The sequence below is a fragment of the Rhinolophus sinicus genome, linkage group LG02 (assembly GCF_036562045.2).
Source record: "Rhinolophus sinicus isolate RSC01 linkage group LG02, ASM3656204v1, whole genome shotgun sequence".
NCBI lineage: Eukaryota > Metazoa > Chordata > Mammalia > Chiroptera > Rhinolophidae > Rhinolophus > Rhinolophus sinicus.
Genome location: NC_133752.1, coordinates 168,434,741 through 168,456,256, shown reverse-complemented (window position 1 = coordinate 168,456,256; position 21,516 = coordinate 168,434,741). Strand labels below are relative to the sequence as shown.

General features: G+C 34.0%; 1 protein-coding gene across 2 annotated transcripts in view; it reads left to right on the top strand.

Annotated features, from left to right (window-relative positions):
• AEBP2 (AE binding protein 2) overlaps nucleotides 1-21,516 on the top strand; it is a 66,878-nt gene that overhangs the window by 16,907 nt on the left and 28,455 nt on the right. For both annotated transcript variants that reach the window (XM_019714646.2, XM_019714645.2), the window contains exons 2-3: nucleotides 2,892-3,099; nucleotides 11,037-11,144. In XM_019714646.2, the coding sequence (XP_019570205.1) occupies nucleotides 2,892-3,099; nucleotides 11,037-11,144 (316 nt within the window). The remainder of the gene's footprint in view (nucleotides 1-2,891; nucleotides 3,100-11,036; nucleotides 11,145-21,516) is intronic.

Here is a 21,516-nt window from a genome sequence, read left to right as displayed (position 1 = left end):
CTTTAGATTATTGAAACTATCTGAATAGTGTGAGTGTTTTTTCTGGCTTAGGTTTTCTTCCAAATACCAGGCTGCTTTTGTTCACGTTTTATAGAATCAGTAAATGTTCACTAGACATAATTACTCAGTGAAAAAATTTAATATATATATGATCCTAGCAGTATTACAGATCAGGTGAAATGTCACCTTTTAGTTCTGATCATCTTGTTATCTTACTGTTACAGGAAGAAGGACACTGCTTTCTATGAAATTGGTATCTAGCTCAGGGTTCTGTCACACTCAGAAATCACCTGTAACTTGTCTCCTGTCTCCTACATCAGGATTGTTGCCTTCAGATTCCAGCATGGATGGATCTGGAGCCAAGAGGGAGCCTACAGGCTTAAGATTGGACACTTCGTAGAAGTTGGGGAGTCTAAGAAGTGCTGTGATGTAGGACTCCTGTTGGCCCTGCCTGGTTGTGGGAGGCTCTGTGGGGTGCTGTGCCTGTGCGAGTGCTTTTCAAATCTTCCGAATCATGGGACCTGCTCTTCACCTGCTCTGCCAATGGTAGACAGAGTTCATGCTCTTAAATCTGCATTTCATTGTCCGTTTATGAGAATCTGTCCACACAAAATACTCTTTTTTTTAAGTGAATGGTATTGCACACAGACTGATTAAACAGTGCTTGAGTGTTCATAGGTATTTGAACTGGTACGGTTCCTCTTCGGTGGTAAAGTTACTAAGCAAAAGTATGTTAAGTAGTAGGCAGATAGACTATATTTTAGTTGGATTTATCACAAGTATAGGAGTCTCTTGACCTTGTTTTACTTTGCAGTCTAAAGAAAATTGATTTGGTTTCATTTTCAACTAATTTTGGACTTTTAAATAAAAGGAGTCCAGTTTTGTGGTTAGAAATGATACGTAAAGGTATATATAGAGTGAAAGTTTATCTCCTGCTCCACCCCCCAACATCCACAGAGCTTTTGCCTGTAGAGGACAGCTGTATCTAAATCTATCTTCCTCTTCCACTCACGTATGCAAATTGGAACTTAACTACCCTGCTCTTCAGTGTGTTTTAAACTTAACTGTACCGTGGAGGTTATACCACAATAGGTCATTGAGACTTCTCTCTTTTCCTGAGATTGTTTATAAATTGAGTGTGATTTGGTTGTTTACTTAAAACTGTTAATATTTTAATTGCTTTTAGAGTTGCACAAAAGTATGAGCTTCACAGTTAAAATATTTTAATATATGAAGCAAGTGATAAGGAAAATAGGTAACCAATTCATGGTTAAAGGCCTCATGAAACTTGAAATTTCTAGGGCTTAAATAAAAAGTTGTGATTCAGTGTAGGAAAACTACCATACCCACAGTTTATTTCTGCAAAAAAATAACAATTTATGAAAAAATACTCATTCAAGAGCTGATTTGTATTTGAGAGTTTTACAGAGATTAAAAAGTTTTAGAATGAAGTTTTAGAGTTGAAATTTAGAATCTATATGTTGACTGGTAAGGTAGTTAGTTGGATGAACTTAAACACGTGACTATCCTTTAAAGGAAAATGACCATTTTTCTTATCTGAAGCATCCTACAAGACCATTTTTGTTAGCTCTTTTAAATGGGTGCATTTGATGTTAGACACTAATTATTAAGCTTACTTAATTGGTTAAAATTCAGTTTGTTACCGGTAGGTGTCAGCAAATAAGATTGTAGTGGTATAAATGAATGCTCTTAAATTTTAGAAGGTATGTGCTGAAATAATTGTGGTTGAAGTATCATGTTTGCAAGTTGCAGATGATTGAGACAAACAAATCACATATAACCAGTAGGACAAAATATTGTTGAATTCAGACATATACACTTTTCTGTGTCTGAAATTTTCTGTAATAAAAACTTGCGTTAGAGAAGCATACCTCTTAATATAACATAATTTTCATAATATACTGGTACTTAAATTGCAAGTAGCTATATAGTTTTTGATGGATTTAATCTGAAAACATTCTCACTGTTGACCCTTCTGTAATTGAAACTACTTCCATGTAATTTCTCTGTTGAGAAGACACTGAAAAAAATAAATGAATTGCTTTTCAAATGGAAGCATAAGTGTGTTACATTTTATTAAGATGTGAAATTTTGAGCATTGAAAATTATTGTCATTACTAATATAATTTTTTGGTAAATAAAAGGATTACCAATATGTAATATTTTGTTTAGTAAATAAAAAGTAAAAGGGATTGATTGGTATTTTCAGTCTCTTGATGGATAGAGATTAATTTAAAAAAAAAGTTGAGGGCCAGGAAAAAACATTTTATTCCAGTTTTGGTAAAGTCAGAAAGTTTTATTGCACCCAGTGTTTTCTCTTCTGCTTTTTTTATTTAGAAGGGAAAATACAGCAAAATTTCCCAACTTACTTGAGATGGAAAGAGGTAGAATGTGATGGCAGTTGTATTCTCAGATAAGTGGATAGAAGAAAAGATTTTGGGTCAACAAGTGATTTGGAAAACTAAAAATAATCTTTTGATTCTGAATTATTTACAGTGGGAAACTTTATTACTTTATCATGCTTCTTAGAATGATGGAAGGGATGAAATGTTATGAACTGTGTGTGTGTGTGTGTGTATATGTGTGTTTGGTTTTCTGTAGCATATAGTATTGGGGAGTTCATATCTGCTAAAAGCTGCTTAACTTACCCCATACATATCTGGTTTTGAGGTATTAGCATTTTTTTGCCTTGATTTACACTTTATTGCCAACTAAATAATTTCAAAGCAGTGTTGTTTTCTAAAGGAAAATATGGGTAGTATGATTTGTATGGAGCAGAATATCAAGTGGTAATCTTAATTAAATATTTATAATATCATATTCATGTTAGTGAATTTCTAGGAATAACAGCCTTTTTTCTTCTTTTGTAGCATAAGCAGTACTATAATGGATGTAGACAGCACAATTTCCAGTGGGCGTTCAACTCCAGCAATGATGAATGGACAAGGAAGCACTACTTCTTCAAGCAAAAATATTGCCTATAATTGTTGTTGGGACCAGTGCCAGGCTTGCTTCAACTCTAGTCCAGATCTGGCAGATCACATCCGTTCCATACATGTAGATGGTCAGCGAGGAGGGGTTGGTTTTGTAATTTCTTTTTTTACTTCCTGTTTTCATTAGTTTTGTTAATTTATAATTGCTAGTTAGGCTTTTTTTTGTCTCTCAAAGTAATTTGGGATTGTTTTTACACAGGCTTTCTTTTTTCAAATTTTTTGTTTCTTTCTTTTTTCTTTTATTTACTTCCCACATACTTGGTAGACTCAAATAGAACTATATGTGTTGGATTTTAATTTGCTCTGAGGTATATTACTTTGAAGAAATTAGACTTTTTGAAATATTACAGTGGGAATATTATAAATGAATACAATGTATTCCAAGGTTCTGATATTTTGAGTTGAGGACATATAGGAATTGGCACTATTGAGGATTTCTGTTGTTAGAGTGGTCCTGAATTATCCCTGATGCTGAAATTAACTGAAGATACTTGGTACCAGGATTAGTATATACAATCCTATTAAATGACAACCCACACCTATTATTTGCAAGTGAGAATTGATCATCTTTCCCAGGTCTTGCCAGAGCTATCTTAGATAAAAAGTTCTTATTAGTCAATATTGACATACACCCTTTCAGGACACATTTAATTGTGTCAGTTCATATAATTTTTATTAAATAGTGAATAAAGAGCTAAACAAATGAATTGAGTCAAAGTGTAATGGGCCAAAATATTATTTATAATATTAATCATTTTTTCAACTTTATCTAGGTTTGTTTTGAATAGTTACCACATTTAGTGTTTTTTCCAGAAATTAATATCACATTGTAAGTACAGATAATTTATTAGGCCACATTATTTCCCATCACCCTGCCATCACTGTTGAGATATACTAATACTAAAATTGTTAAAATCCATCAGGGTTTAAGTGAGCAGGCAACTGGTTCTAAAGGTTGTATTGATAATTAGATTATATTGTTAATTTTTAAAAAAACATGCAACCATATATAAACACCCCTAACATTTTAACTTGTGGTATTACATTTGAAATTTAGGAGATAATTGCTGTTTTAACAATATGTTATAATGTGTCAGCAGTCTTTGGATTACTCAAGCTTGATAAGTAAATATTTGTCTTACTAGATTTAATATATACTGTGTCCAGGTAAACACTAGATGGAGTATTAAGGAACTGTGTCCATCATATTGTACTTTCACTGCATAACCCACCCCGGGGGTTAGGCAATTTTGGTAACAGTCTTTTTTCTCCCCTCACATATAACAGATTTTAAGTGTGCACTATCTTAACTAAGTTGGTTTCCTGGTCATTATAGAGGTGCTTTTTGTGAGCCAGTGCTCGATGTCAGTTGGTATATATCACTAAGGTGATATGAGCCATGACATGATGCTTTTTAGTCACTTAACTTAGCAACTATATAGGATCACGAGCTACCGTGTTTCCCTGAAAATAAGACTGGGTGTTATTAATTTTTACTCCTAAAGACGCATAAGGGCTTATGTTCAGGGGATGTCATCCTGAAAAAGCATGCTAGGGCTTATTTTCCAGTTAGGTCTTATTTTCAGGGAAACACGGTATGTAGAAGATCTCTGAACTTTTCTTAGTAGTGTGGGAGAATTTCACATTCCTAAGTCTTGCATCCTACACGTTGAGTTGGCACATAGCCTTATGAGAATGTTTTTAACCCTTTGTACGTTTGTAGAAAAATGGAATTATAGACTGAATGTGTCATGTAATCACTGCAACTGCATATACCTTATGGATATTACAGAGCAATGAATGAAGTCTTAGTATTTCTATAATAATTACAAATTGTTGGACACCCCCATGTCATTTCTTGAACTTATTTATAAAATTACTTTATTACAAATAATATGATTCTCAGGCTAATTTTAAGAGTAATGTTATTTTGACCACAGAATGGAGTCCTCATCTTTGAAGAACATTAATTGCTAACCTAAAAATATAAAATATTAGAGAAATATAGAAAATAATCCTAATTCTACATACGAGTCATTGCTACAGTCTTCAGAATGAAAGTATGAATGAGAATTTGAAAACCTGATACTATTATTTAAGATACGAGATCTTCATCTGGTTTTATGCTTTAAAATAGAATAGTTGTTGGTTGGAACATCTGATTTTTTTTTTTTTTTTAAATGGCCTCTTTGAAGGGAACTTAGTCATTTTAACTGTTGTTCATTGGCATTAGTTACATTTACATTGTTGTGCAACCATCACCCCTACTCACCTCCAGAACATTTTCGTTATCTGATACTGAAATCTGTACCCATTAATATCTCCCTTTTCCTCCCTTCCATCAGCCTCTGGTAACTGCTATTCTATTTTTTGTCTGTACAAATTTGACTATTCTAGATACCTCATATAAGTGGAAAACAGCTGATTTTGATGACATAACTTTATTTTTTAGATACTTTTTTCTACTCCAAGTGTTAAACTGTCATAATGGAACAGAAAGAAATGAGGAAAAAGTTGGTAACTCTAGAGGACTTTATGCTTCTAATTATTGAAAGATGACAATTTTACTGGACTAGTAAGTTAGCAAGATCTAAATACTATATTAATTCCTATTCTTTTTCTCATCCCATGCTGATCTTGACCCTGGGAAAAACAAAACCATCATATAACAACTTAGAAACTTCTTTTTCCCGCTTTAAGCTATACTATCTCACGTAGACTTTACATTTGTAAGTTGAAGTTGGTGTAATTTACGTTTTCTTGACCTTTTCATGTGTCAAAGTGGGTGGATACTTAACTGTACATAAAAGTTACACTAACCATTTAAATACCAAATTACGAATATAACCTTTTAAAAAAGAATCGTGAGAGGGCTTTCTCCTGTTTAAAAAATAAAAACAGGCAAAAAATTTAAATTTTTTTGTTAAGTATAATAGAATTGTATTGTTGGACCCATACATTTTATGCCTGACTGGTTTTCAAAAACTAGACAGAGCTGTTGTATCAAATTTCAAACCCCAGTATGTCCTCTTAATGTACATCTACGTTTTGGTAGTTGGGGAACTCTCTCTTATAGGATTTCAGTGGTTCAATAAGATCCATTAATCTTCTGTTCTTTCTGTTTTAACTATTTCTTACTTGGAAAACAATTGCCAGAAAGAAATTTGTTCATGTTTCTTGATACAGGAATTATTTTATACATGTAGTTTTATTAAGTTTACCTTTGTATATGTTTTTTAGTATGTTTGAGTGGAGAGGACTAGAGGGAGATGTTTTTTGGGGGGTGGGGGATAATGATGGTATTTTTTTTAAAGATTTTATTGGGGAAGGGGAACAGGACTTTGTTGGGGAACAGTGTGTACTTCCAGGCCTTTTTCTTTTTCCCAAGTCAAGTTGATGTCCTTTCAGTCTTAGTTGTGGAGGGCGCAGCTTAGCTCCAGGTCCAGTTGCTGTTGCTAGTTGTAGGGGGCGCAGCCCACCATCCCTTGCGGGAGTCGAAACTGGCAACCATGTGGTTGAGAGCCCGTGCTCCAACCAACTGAGCCATCCGGTAGGCAGCTCAGCTCAAGGTGCTGTGTTCAATCTTAGTTGCAGGGGGCGGAGCCCACCATCCCTTGAAGGATTCGAGGAATTGAACTGGCAACCTTGTGGTTGAGACCCATTGGCCCATGTGGGAATCGAACCGGCAGCCTTCGGAGTTAGGAGCATGGAGCTCTAACTGCCTGAGCCACCGGGCTGGCCCCTATTTTTTTTTTTTTTTTAAACAGGACTTTATTGGGGAACAGTGTGTACTTCCAGGACTTTTTTCCAAGTCAAGTTGTCCTTTCAATCTTAGTTGTGAAGGGTGCCGTTCAGCTTCAAGTTGTTGTCCTTTCAGTCTTAGTTGTGGAGGGTGCAGCTCAGCTCCAGGTCCAGTCGAACCAGCAACTTTGTGGTTGAGAGGGCGCACTCCAACCAACTGAGCCATTGGGAGCTCAGTGGCAGCTCAGCTCAAGGTGCCGTGTTCAATCTTAGTTGCAGGGGGTGAGGAGTTGAACAGGCATCCTTGTGGTTGGGAGTCCACTGGCCCATGTGGGAATCGAACCAGCAGCCCTCGGAATTAGGAGCATGGAGCTCTAACCGCCTGAGCCACCGGGCTGGCCCAATGATGGGATATTATTCAAAGACTTGTATGGGGACAGTTGCCTTTATGTTCTGTAAAATGACACTTGTAGACTTGCAGGGTTAAATCAGTTTGCTGCCTGGAAGTGAAATCAGTCGTAGGTCACTTTGAATTTTGATTGCCAGTCTGGTATCTCTTGAGTATAATATGAAATTGGTCAGCTTAATAAATAAAAAATATTTTATTCTTGTAATTTGTTTTATTAAGCATTTTTGTTCTCTGTTTTATTAAATGTCTTAACAGAGGAAATTGGAAATGTTAATATACTTAATGTGGCTAAAAATAATAGGATACAAAATTATAACTTTATTTTGGACAGATCTTGAAAGAGCAAACTAATTTAAGACAAAGTAATTAGATATAAAAAAGATTTTGCTTCTCTTGTATGTTCACATTTTGTAAAAGAATGAACTGGTTTTTTTCTGAGAAATATTGGAACTTAAAGGAACCATGAAATCATTCATCCAACCTCGTCCTACCTTTAGATGGTGTATTTCTTGGTACACTTGGAATCTAATTTCTTAGTAAAACTAGGCTTTCTCTCCCCTTTGGGCATATAAATTATACTGCTTGCCAGCTCTGTATTTAGAATATATTTGGTTGATTTTAATTTACTTCACTAAAGATCGCTGAATTTTCCTTATGCGTATGTAGGCCCTGTCAGATTGCATTATATTCCTTAGCAGTGAATTTTACAATTACAGAAAATTTTGATGGATTCATTTGCACACTTCGAGTGTGAGATGCTAGTGACCAGATAAGTGTAAATGCATTTATCTTTATCTTCTATTGTCACACAAGCCATTGTAGGTGTAGGCCATGCATACATTCTGATAAATACACTGGTACTTTTATTCAAGGAAATTGATGAACGTGAAGGAGACTGAGACTACCTTTGGTTCCCAGATTTGTACCAGCCTTCTTCATTTTGGGGCATTTTGGAGGAGATCCTTGGTGAAACCGACTTGTTCTGATAGAAACGAGTTCTAAAGGAGTTCTCAACAGAAAGCCCAAACCTCTTCTAACATTGAAATTGCAAGACCTGTACGTCTTATATGTTAGGTTATTGTAAATTTGAAGATTCTTTGGTAGTCCAAAAATGCTCTTTTAATGGTTGTGTGGTATTTTCCTTTGTTCTTTGACAATGGCAGAATAATCTGGTAGCAGTTATTTTGAGAAGAGACCTCCAAATGTCTAATGTAAACACAATTTTTATGTTAACTAGTATTTCAGAGAAAACATACCATCTTACATTTTTATCGTGTTTTGGAATTATCAGAAGTGTTCTTATATTGTCTATTTGATAAGAAAGGAAATATAGATAAGTGATTCCTCCAAGATTACATAGCTTCAAAGTGTGAAAGAGCTGGATAGAATTCAGGTCATTTACTTTTGTTCTATTTCTGTTACATTTAATGCAACCTAATATAACATAAATCTGTCTTATCATGAGAGACTGGACTATGAACCTCTGCCGCAGTATTCTAATTATTGTAGCTAAATCTTAATTCATTTTAAGAGTATAGAGGAACCATGATAGATTTGATTTTCAAATGATTTCTTTCATATTTGAGTTTAATTTCTATGGAGTTTGGTTTTCAGTGTTAATTTTTACAATGAGAAAATTTCTCAAAATAGGGTATAAAAAATGTTTCCACATACTGTGCATCTAAAAAGACTCAGGTTTGAAGAAAGATCCTTTTGTCAGATTTTGGACTATCTGTTTTATCAAAGGGTTTTCCTAATATAACTTAGGAAAGGAAATTTAGCTTTTAAAAAATTTTGGTTTTTGTGGATCCTTGATGAGAATTTTTAGTGCCTGTTTTGTGTATCAAGACTGTCCTGGTACAAGTTTAGTGTTTCCTTCTCCCCTAATTATTTTTCAAATATTTCACCCAAATATGGCTAAACATGGTTAGCTTTGGTCTCTTTACACTTACTTAATTTCCTCTGTAATTCGCTAGATTGAAGGTTATGGTTTTTCTGTGAACCTGAAAGTGTTGCCCTAATAGGGTTACTGGATATTATTCCATCTAGAGTCTAGACCATAACTACTCACAATTAAGGCTCGTTATTATCTGATGGAATTACAGGGTTTGCCATTGCTTCCATGTTTGAGTTTATTTATAGGAAAAAAATTAGGAGTCACAGATTTGTTGTTTCTCTCAAATTTAGTGGTTGGGTAATGTTAGATAGGGGCAATGTTGAGTGTCTGATCTTTTTTTTTTTTTTTGAGAGTAACTCAACACAGGAGTTATTTAGAGTTACATAACAGAATTCTTCACTGTTATAAAAGTTGTTGTATAAATTATGTTAATTTTGTTTCCAGATACTTGCTTTCAGGCCTTCCTGTTTATGGGCATGGCTTGTGAGAATTTTACACGAAGCTCTGCTTCGTCTTTATTACTTGGATTGAAAATTTAAGACTGAGTCTATTAGTCTTGAGTCAGGAAATTGATAGCACTGATTATCTGCATGTGATTATCAAACTTTATTGAAATTTCACAATGTACAGGTGTAGCTTTACATTTTTTTTCTTTTTTGTGGATTAATTTGAAAAGTAGCTTTTAATAGGAATTTCAGGAATCATTTTATAAATATGTACTAAGGTCAGAAATTTTTTAAGTTTGAAAGGGGAAATGTTATGACTTCTATATCTGCTTAACTAAAAACCTAGCAAATCTGTTATGGAATCAGGATATGCAATAACTTTAAACAGTCACATCAAACAGCAATAGCAGTGTTGCCTGGCTAGGCCTATCTGATGTAAAATGGTTTTGGGTTTGAATAAAAATTGATCTCAGTTATTTTAGACTGTTGATTTTTCTAGCTCTTAAAACAAATTATTTTAAATTGACTTCAATGATTGTTCAGTTTTGTGTGTTTCTTCTGTTCTATATGTAGTACCTTTTTAGTTTTAGGTGTATATGTGTTGTATATTATAGTCTTCAAAGTGTGGCTCTATTTATAATTGTTCTTACCTTAGAAGAGAACAGAGCCTAGAAATGGTACTTTGAAGATGATGATTACAGTAAGTAGATTAATAATTCTTTTACTGATGTTCGGTAACAGTTTCAGTGTTCAGTTTGATGGAAATATAATCAGTTAGAAAATTGATCACACTGGTAGGAAGATGATAAAGATTAGATTGTTAGTTGCTAGATTGTACTTTTCCAAATCCAGTCATAGTTGCCTGAACCCAAGAATGTAGACCTTTTAAGATGATAGAGGAGCTCCTGCGGGTTGCTTTTGCAATTGTATTAATTTGACATTTTGTATTAGATTTTGCTTCCTTACCAAGCTAATTGAAAATCATTTTTAGTGACTAGAACAATATAAGAATAAACAATATGTGTGTGAGAACAGGAATTCAAGAGAAAAATTGTAGTTCTATAATTGTATTCCTCATTCTTTGAAAATGAAACTGTCAGTATCCACTGGTTAACATTTGACTGTTTTATTTTCACTGTTTCTTTATACCATTATATTCTCCTGATAATTAAATTAATGCATGCTTGTTCCCTCATACAGTAAATACAAAATGTAAACACTGGTCCATAGTCCTAGTTCCTAAGGATGTATTGTTAATATTTTGTATATTTCCTTCTGAGTGGCTCTTTGAGATTAGTGTATCAGTTCCTTATGGAGGGAATGGACAGCAGCCTTAAGAGGGAAGGGTTAATACTGTGCCTCTCATAATGGAAGTTCAGAAAGTTTAACTATTTTAAGCATTTGATTGACTCATACATTAAATGGCTCTTTTTGTTAATCGAAGACTTTCAACATGTTCATTTGAACTTACAAGGAATAAAATTCTTTGTTGAAATAAGTGATGAAAATTATTATGGCTCTTTTAACAGGTATTTGTTTGCTTATGGAAAGGTTGTAAAGTATATAACACGCCGTCAACCAGTCAGAGTTGGTTACAGAGGCATATGTTGACACACAGTGGAGACAAACCTTTCAAGGTAAGTAAATGTATGTGAGTATTTTTTCTCTTTAACTTCAACTTAAATTGACAAGATTCTTAATGCCATTGTAAAAAATTGTAAAACAATTATTTTGCAATAGTAAAAAATTGTAAAACAACCATTTGTTTTAACATTCCAGTAGATGCATGGAATTTAAAAAATGGGGAGAGATAATTTAATCCAATTTTTAAAATTTGGAGAACAAAATTCTGTGAGGGAAGGGTCTTAAATAATGGACAGATGAACAACTTTAATGCATGTCTTTAAAATTGGTTGATGTTAATACCTTGTGCTCTAATTATGTTTTCCCATGAAACAGATTTTCCTATGAAATCTATGGCATAGATTTCAGCCTTTTTATTAGCAAACAATGATTATATGACAAAATGAAATTGTAAAAGATTAAGGGACCTAATTCCTTTCGATCAGTTTTCAGGTCATATTACTGATCTTAATTGTAAGTTACTATGTCCAATGGATATAGTCAGGGAAATCTGTATAAAGAGCAAGTTTTAATAAAAAGCATCCATTTATCTTTATTAAAAATTTAAAAAATATTTTGGCTTATAATTATGGAAGGCATATACCAAAGATATTAAAAGTTTGTGTTTAAAGAAGTTTAAGAGTTGTTAAACCCATACTATCTTCTGGTAAGTAAATACTGTGTGAGAAACTTCCCCTGGGTTTCATTAGAGAAGGTAATTCTTGTGGAGTTTATTTTTTTAAGTCATGTAAATTTTTTTGAAAAGATAATCTTTAAGAAGTTTTTAAAAAAATATAAAGAAGTGATTTACATTGAGAAATCTTGCTCCCTTTCTTGTTCCCTTATTCCCTCCCAAATAAGGTAACCACTGTTATTAGTTTCTAGTGAATTCTTCCAGTATTTCTTTATGAAACTACAAGCAGATAAATACGTGGTCTCATTCTTATACCTTGTTTTACACAGAATTTAGTAAACTATATACTGTCTGTACTTTATTTTTGTTTTTTTTCCTTTTTTTGTTTTTGTTTTTGTATCTTACTTTTTTTAAATGAGTTTTTTTATTTTAGAGCAGTTTTAATTTTATAGAAAATGTGTGTACTGACTCCCCCAAAACTGAACTACATTCAGCCCTTGGTATTTTTGAGGGATTGGTTTCCCAAGTCCCGAGGATACTAAAATCTACGGATACTCAAGTCCCTTATATAAAATGGCATAGAGTGTGCATACAGTGAGCCTGGCCCTCCGCATCCACATCCATGGATTTCCAACTGTGGATCGAAAATGCTGTTTTCAATCTGCGGTTGGTTGAATCCATGGATGCATAACCCACAGATATGGAGGGCTGACTGAAAAGTATCCACGTATAAGTGGACTTGTGCAGTTCAGATTGGTGCTGTTCAAGGGTTGCTGTACTATATTTGAGACTGGGAAGGAGTAGGAGAAGTTCAGTGGGAGTTGTCTTTAGATAGGAGCAGGTGATGAAGTCATGATGTTTGAGATAAGTCTCATGTTTTCTAAACATTTTTTAGTTATTGAGTATAACATAATATATAATAAAGTGCCTAAGTACATTTAAGTATTCAACAGTTTAAAGATTTGTTTCATATGTATGTAGGTACCTTGTATAACCACCATTCTGATGAAGAATATTTTCAGTAAAACAGCATTTCCTAATGTGCTTTTCCAGTCTATACTTCACCTGACCTCTACCCCTCTCCCCAGGCCATATTATAATTTCTGTCATCCTGGCTTAGTTGTGTGAACTCTTGTGTCTGGCTTTTTTCACTCAGCAAAATAGCGGTGAGATTTTTCCTTATTGTTGTGTGTACTAGTAATCGTTCTTAAATTGCTGTGTAATATTTCATTTTACAAATAAACCATAGTTAATTCATTTTAATGCCAGTGGGCATTTGGGTTGTTTTCAGTCTTTGGCTATTATTAATCAGTCTGCCCTAGCATGTTCTTCTCCATGTCCTCTGATTGCACTCATGCATTCATTTCTCTTGGCTGTATACCTTTGAGAGGAATTGCTAAGTCATAGAATAGGGAGTTTTCACCTCTTAGAAAATACCAAACTTTTCCAGATTGGTCATATCATTTTACATTCCCATCAGCAGCAAATGAAAGTTTTAGTTGTCAGTCTTTTTAATTTTAGCCATCCTGGTGAATGTGTATCAGTACCTCATTGTGGCTTTAATTTTTACTTCCCTGGTGAGTAATGATGCTGAGCACATTTTCATGTGCTTGTGGCTGTTTGATTTTTCTGTTTTGATGAAGTGCCTATTCAAGCCTTCTCTTATTTTATTTGAATAGTTTGTCTTTTATTATTGTGTAATTTTAAAATATATTTTGGAAACAATTCCTTTGTCAGATATGTGTTGTAAATAACTTTACAGTCTGTTTTTGGCTATCCTTTTTACCTTTCCTAATCGAATCTTTTGAAGAACAGTATTTAACTTTAGTGAAATTTAATTTTTTTGACGATTAGTGCTTTTCTTATTCTTTAAAAAAAAAATCTGTGCCCACTCTTAATGTATGAAGATGAGGACAGTCTTACAGAAAAGCCAAGTTTTGTCTTGTGATAGGGAGATCATTTCAGGGGTGTGTGTGTGTGTGTGTGTGTGTGTGTGTGTGTGTGTGTGTGTGTGTGTTTTAAAATACAATTTACTACCATTTGCCAACTGTAGTATTCAGTAGTTATTAGTGTATCACAGGGTTGTGCAATCATCACCACTACTTAATTATAGAAAAATGCGCTTTTGAGAGAAAGCATAAAAGAACAGAATAAGTAGGTTATTTAGGGAATAGCATGTAGTTTCATATATATAGGTGGTATTTTATGGTGGCAATTTGAAAATATTTTAACTGTTTCTGACTAGTAAGCTTGAGCTATCTAGAAATTAAATTTAAAAGCAATTGGTTGCAAAAAGTTTCTTATATGGACAGTTACATTATTTGTTGTGTAATGAGCAAGGCGGAGTGTAGAAGTCAGAAATAATCATGATTAGCAAAAGGCTTGAATAATGTTGCTTTGTGCCTTGCATATTACATACATGATTTATTGCATTACGTATTTTAATTCTTACAACAACAATTCTTTGAGGTAATTACTGTTGTTGCCCTCATTTTATAGATGAGGAAACTGATATGAAATTAAATATTTTCTAGGGTTAATGGCAGCTAGTGGCATACTGAGGACTTAAGAGGCTGTATGAATCTGGCTTCTGTGTCCTTAACCACTTGTGCCTCCCAATAATTTATAATGCAGAACAGCTACTATGTAAATTTATGTGTTGTATATTGTCTTTGGGTTAATGTTGCTGTCTCTTAACTGTGTTAGTCTGGAGTTTGGTTATTCTAAGGAGTTTGCATTGTAGTTTTCTTTTATATATACAGTATGCTTCAAGCATTTGCCAAAGAGTTCAGTATTATTTGTGTTTTAAAAAAAAGTCAGTGTGGCTGCTTTGTGTGTGGGATAATTCATAAAGTCATCTTAATGGTTTTAAAAAATGTGTACTGTTTTTACTAAAAATATTTAAAGTTATTCTTTAGACTGATGCCTGAATAAAGAGAAGGAATAGAGACTGGGGAAAGGTAGGGCTGTTATAAGTACCCTGTGTGGCCTGTCTGTGACAGACCTTGGAAGTTCACAGCCAACAAAGCTTTTCCTTAATTTGTAGTATTACTACTATCATTATTTTGATGCTCACATAATACAGATTTTATGTATTGAATCTATCAGTTTTTACTTGTGTGGCTTCTGGGGTAACTTGATGTGGGAAATGAAAGCCATGGGTGTATCATTTAGGTTTCAGCCTAGTTTTACAGTCCCTAAATTTATTTGTCTTATGCTTGATGATAAGAAGACAGAGTGTCATGAAAATAATTGATCATGTCAGCTCATTATGAAATTCTAGTTTTGTAAAATCATACTCCTAAAATGCAAATATAGTTTCTTTGCCAAGGGTTTTAATGATATTTATCTCTGATAATTAAAGTGCAAAGATTATCCCTAGATAAGTGTTCACTTTGTCACACACACACACACACAGACACACAAACACCCCTATCTATATCTACCTACCTACCTACCTACCTACCTACCTACCTACCTACCTCTGCTTTATATGTACATTTAGAATTTGTAGGAAGGGGAGTTGATGCTGTCATTTTGGTAAACGTAGTAAAACATTTTAATTATTAAAAGTTTGGAAAACATTACGTGTGTTCATAGTACTAGGATTTGGGGATTCTTTGAACTATTCTCTTTTTTGTAATTATGATTTTGATTCTTGTTAGTTCTCTGCTATTAAGCTTTATAATGGCTAAGTGTTTTCAACCCCACCTCACTTAGAAATATTTTATTTAACTGAAGAAAATAAAATTTAGTTATGTGCAGCATGTATGGTGCTTGTTTTGATTTCCTTTTTCTTTATTGCCAGTGTGGCAGTGGTTTGTCTGGATGAATTTGCATGTATATGTTCAAAATTGTATAGTTGTACTTCTCAGATAAACTCAGTTGTTTTACTTTCTTCCCATGTTTCTCCCCTACTCTGATATTTCTTGTTTTCTTTAAACACAGTTATTTGTTATAGTTATTTAATTGTCTTGGGTTAATTTATCTATTGTAACTTTTCTTCAGCAGCTAGTCCTCTTTAGTTCAACATAATCAACTCCGTTCGTAATATTGACGTATTTGACTAGCTTCTCATTGTGATAGAGTAGTACTTAAAACTCTTAGACTTTATTTCAAGTCTAATATATGAAACAGCCGATCTTTTTAGATGTTTTGGAACCAAGAACCTAGCCTGAAAGATTGATAAAGAGAAAAGAAATTTTATCAAACCAGACTTAAACTATTATATTCTCACTATAAAGTGGCTTATAGTTGTACATACAAACAAATTCTGGTAATTTGTCACAGGACACAATGTGAGTGATACTAATATTACATCATTCATTGTAATGAGTCATGAAATAGTTTCCTTCTTCAGTTCCTTTATGATCTATTTTATAATGGAAGTTGATACTGATAATTTTAAAATCTTTTACCTTTTTTCAGCTTTATTGAGGTGTAACTGAGAAATAAAATTGTAAGATTTAAAGTGTACATTGTGTTTTGATATGCATATACAGTTGTGAAAGAATTCCCTCCATTTACTTAATTAACACATCCATCGCAACACACACACACACTTTAGTGAGAATCTTTTGCCTTTCAGCATTATATGTAATATAAACAGAGCTTTAAACACCCTGTTCTATCTTTCTTTAATTCTTCTTTGTCATTTTGTATTCTGTTATGTGTCTGTGGGTTTGAAGCTCCCATGTTCCGTAGCCTCAACAGCCAATTTTTAGGAGGCTCCCAGTGACCAAAGATAGTACAATTGGAGTATAAATAAGGGTAATAATCTGCAGTGGTCATCATCATACTAAAAAAACAAAAAATGATCCTCCCCCTCAAAAAAAAAAAGAGAAAAAGAAAAACCAATTGGTCGCTGTTAGAGACGGGTAGGGATCTTATTATTTGGAAAGCCGGTACAAATTAAGAGGTTCTTCCTTTACTGTATGAACTGTGCCACTGGGTGCCAAATCCTGGTGCCTGAGTTGCACCAACGACCAATTAAATTAGACTGTCTGGGACATGTTACCAGCCATTGCTTTATTTAAAAAGATCTTTGAGGTGAATTCGATGTGCACCAAAGCTTAAGAAAGTGTTCTACAAGATACTTCTCTTATGGGGGGGGGGCTTATAAGAGAAATATCCCTTATTATATCATTAGGTGAACTTGGTTAGTTCATCTAATGATACAATAGCTAGCTGATACTAAACATTTCTCTGGTAAATTTGGTTACCAATTCAGTGCTCTTTGAAAGGGGGGAAAAAGCACCAGGGAAGAAAGATCTATGCTGTGTTTACTATGTGCATGTTACATATGGGATTTTTATTAACTTTCACTTTTTTCTCTAGGCCTCCTTGGTAACCACACTTTGCCTATTCTTCATCCCCCTTCACCCCTTCTCCCAAACTCATTGGCAGCTCCTTCTAGTTTGCTTTGCTGGCCTCTGCTCTACCTGACTTCGACATGTTGGAGAGTGCTCTTTTCTCTTAAAAGTTCTCACCCTAGGTGTTCTCATCTAGTCCTCTGATTTTAAATACTACTTATACTCTGATTATTTCAAGATTTTTATCTCTAACCCTAACTTCTTGGATTCCAGAGTAGAATATTCACTTTGGATGTCTAATAGAGCATTTTGAATTTAACATGCACATATCTTGAGGTTTTCCATTCCAAATGTGGTTGTAGTTGAGATTCAGTAAATAGTAAGATATCCATCCAGGTACTCTGGCTTGAAGAGCCCTGAATTATTCTGGATTTCTCTCTCAACTTCCATCAGCCCACTAAATGCATTAGTAAATCCTGTCAATTTGAATATGACTGCTACTTCTCACCATACTCTTTTCTCCCCAGTTAGTCTCCTGTGGTTCTGTCGGGCACTGTACTATTTTAAATCCTTGGTAACGCCTGACTCTCTCCAAATTAAAATTCACATTTCTTAGCATGATGCGTGCATACCTCATATTTACCTGCGTCTCTACTCTCATTCGTTTCTTACCATACCTACCTAGGAAATTGTGTTCCAGCCATACTGTACCACTTGTAGTTCTCAAAAGGATCACACTTTACCCTCATTGTGGTTTTGTGTAGGCTGTGCTTTCTACATGGAATTTTAAAAAGCTTTTTATTTTGGAAAATTTTCAGATTTGTGGAAAAGTTGCAGAGGTAGTACAGAGAGTCCCCCTGTACCTTCACCCAGTTTGTTTCCTCTGATGTTATCATCCCATGTTACTGTGGTTAAAACTAAGAAACCAACATTTCTACTTGGAATTTTTGTTTTCTTTTAGATTACCTGTTAATAAGTACTACCATATCTTCTGTGAAACTGGTGTTTTCTGCTATGTTTCAATAGCCCCTTGTAGATTTTCATGGCACTTCTGAGACTATAAACATGAATAAAACAGTCTTAGTACTAGCAAAGACAGTCTTAGTATTGCTTCACTTAAACAACTGTTTAGGGAAAAAAACCCAGTAATTTCATGTTTCAAATTTTAGAACAGCTACTCGACTACAGTGGTAGCCAACATAAATAGTGTTTCAGTAGACTAGGGAGATAGGACATTTAACACATTCAGTGTTCAGTAACCAGTTTTTTTCCTGATTGTTGAAACAAGGTGCTTATTCATCAGAATAGCCTGTGGTGACTTGAGTTGAGGGGTCATTGTTGTATATGTGGGTGAAAACATGAGTATTTGAACTCTACATCACACTGAGCACCATGAAATGCTCATGTTAAGAGGAATGAAGATATTAAGGCCATTTGAGGCAACAGCTGATTTGTCTCTCACCTGTTCTCTGATATACACTTAATGAGTGGAATATTGACACTTAAAATTATTTTCTCCTTTAGGGTAAAAGAATTTGTGTTTAAGTGAAATGTGTGTGATTGTGATTCTACTATATTTTTAGTAAAAGAGTACCCTTATCCTCTAAATTTTCATTGCATATGTGTGTTTTCTTTTTTCAGATTTATGATTCTTGATTAATGGATAGTCAAAATCAAAGATGAAGCAATTTTGTATTAAAATTCTTATTATTGATTTTATTTTCAGATCATTGAGTCATTGCTGATTAAAATAAACTTAAAATATATCTTCTCAGTTCTAGATGCTACCAGAGCCTATTCTTTTCAGTCTTGAGGGATCCCAGGAGAAAATCCACCATCCTACTGGGACCCTTACAATTAAGGATAATTCTGGTGGAATCATATCACAGAATCTCTTTGAATTTAAACACGAGGGCTTTGATCTGAACTGTTACGGTCATCTCTGCCTTTTAATTGTAGTGAAGTGGCTGTTCTAAAATTTGAAATGTGGAGTTTTCAACAGATTTGTTTGAATAACCAATATTAAACTGGAACCCAAAGGCAACAACTTATTTATATTATATTCTTTGAAATATCTGAAACATTGGCCACCATAGATGCTTATTTAATGTATGTTTTTAGAGTAGGTGTTAGGAAATACCTACTGATATCTTTTTGGAAACAAAGAAAAATAAGTATTGTACGGCTTATTCTGTGGCAGTACTGTGTAATAGGAATATGTGTGAGCCAAATAGGTCATTATAAAATTTGCAGTGCTACATTAAAATAATTGAAACAGGTGAAAATAATTTAATTTCTTTGATATAACTGATTATATTATTTCAACATTTTCTCAATGTATACAATTGATGAAATGTTTTGCTTTTTTGGTACTAAATCTTCTAAATTCGGTATGTATTTTATAGCCACATTTCAAGTGCTCAGTAGCTGTATGTGTCTAAGGTTGAAATGTTTAGACAGTGCAAAACTAACCCATTAGGGTAGTTCCACTTAAAACACTCAGTTCAGATGCTACACACTTGATCTATATTTAGATTGCACAAAATTTGCAGTTGCAGAAATAGATTCATACACCCAAGTTGTTTTGAACATACTTAACAGTTTTTCAGTAGTTAAATTGGGTATCGGGTTTCAGATTAAAAATTTAAACGGTTATTAAGAAAATACAAATAAAAACCACAATGAGCTAACACTAGGATAGTTTTTTTTTTTTTTTTTTGTATTTTTTTTTAATTGGGGAAGGGGAACAGGACTTTATTGGGGAACAGTGTGTACTTCCAGGCCTTTTTTTCCAAGTCAAGTTGTTGTCCTTTCAATCTTAGTTGTGGAGGGCGCAGCTCAGCTCCAGGTCCAGCTGTCGTTTTCTAGTTGCAGGGGGCACAGCCCACCATTCCTTGTGGGAGTCGAACCGGCAACCTTGTGGTTGAGAGCCCACTGGCCCATGTGGGAATCGAACTGGCAGCCTTCGGAGTTAGGCGCATGGAGCTCTAACCGCCTGAGCCACCGGACCGGCCCAACACTAGGATAGTTTTAATAAAATAAATGAAAAATAAGTGTTGGCAAGGATGTAAGAGCTGATGGTTATACAACATTGTGAATACACTGAGTGTCACTGAATTGTACATTTTAGTTTTAATGTGGTATATATGAATTTAACCACAGTAAATCATAAAAATTAAATAAAATTAAAAATTTGGTTTCTTAGTTATAGTAGCCTTGCTTAAAGTAGTATGTAGCAATATGTATAGTAAGTTTTTAAATTCTAAGAATTCAATAACCATTCAATGTTAACTTCTTGTGGTCAGAGTCTATAGCTGAACATTCTAGATGCAGGCTATCTGAGGTCCACACTTGATTGGGTCATAATAAGTAAATGAAATACTAATTTTAAAGTGCTGGATATGGCTAATTGCTTCTTTTCAGGGTTCCCATAGCACTCTATGCCTTACCCTGGACTTTAGTCGTTGGAAGTTATCACTTTGCATGTATGTCTTGCTGATTGCATATAAACACTTTTAGGGTGAGAACTCTATCTTAGTCATTCTTATACTACTAAAATTTTCCATGTTACTAAATATAGAGAATAGATGAGTATTTGAACAAAAATTTTGAATAATTCTTTTGCCTTTTAACTTAGTATGCACCCTAGAACAGGCAGATTTTTATTTGCAATGCTGACTGCCATTAGAGTCCATAAAATTGTCTCTTGTATATCAAAATAAAAGGAATTATTATCGATGGCACTATAGAAGGAGCTTACAGTGAAGTGTTTCAGCCAGCATTGGTTTTATCACAATTGAAGCAGTTCAGTTCTGCTGATATATTTAGAAATACACATATGATATTTAGAAATATACACATGATATAGAAGATGCTTCTGGATGGAGATATATATTCCTGTCTTCACAGTGCATGGAAAGGATGAGTTGGGATAAGTATCTAGATATGCAGTGCAAGTGTGAGGATCTCAGAGGAGGATGAACTCCTTTTCACTTGGGCAGGTTTTTAGAGGCACTGTGAATACAGTTGGAATCTACTAATAGAGGGTTGTATTTTGTTTTTAGAAGTTTAAAATGATAGAGGTGCCTGGATTGAAAGAAAGAGCCTGTAGATTTTTTTTGTGGTATTATGTGGTTAATGTAATATAAGTTGAAGCATCTAGGAATAATGTGGTGGAAGTAGCTGGCGTTTTAAACATGACAAAATTTGATGGTTAGAGTTTGGTTGTCAAGTTAGTAACTAAGTAAACTAGATAAAGTCACTAATAGAAAAGGCACCAGCAATCAAGCTATGGATTTTGCTATTTGAGCATTCTAGAAGTGGTGTTTGTTTTGATTAACTCATTTGTTATAAGACCTGCAAATATTTCCTAAGATTTAGCTAGAAATCACACACTTGTACAATTTGTGTATTATAATTTTTGTGATATCCAAACATTCT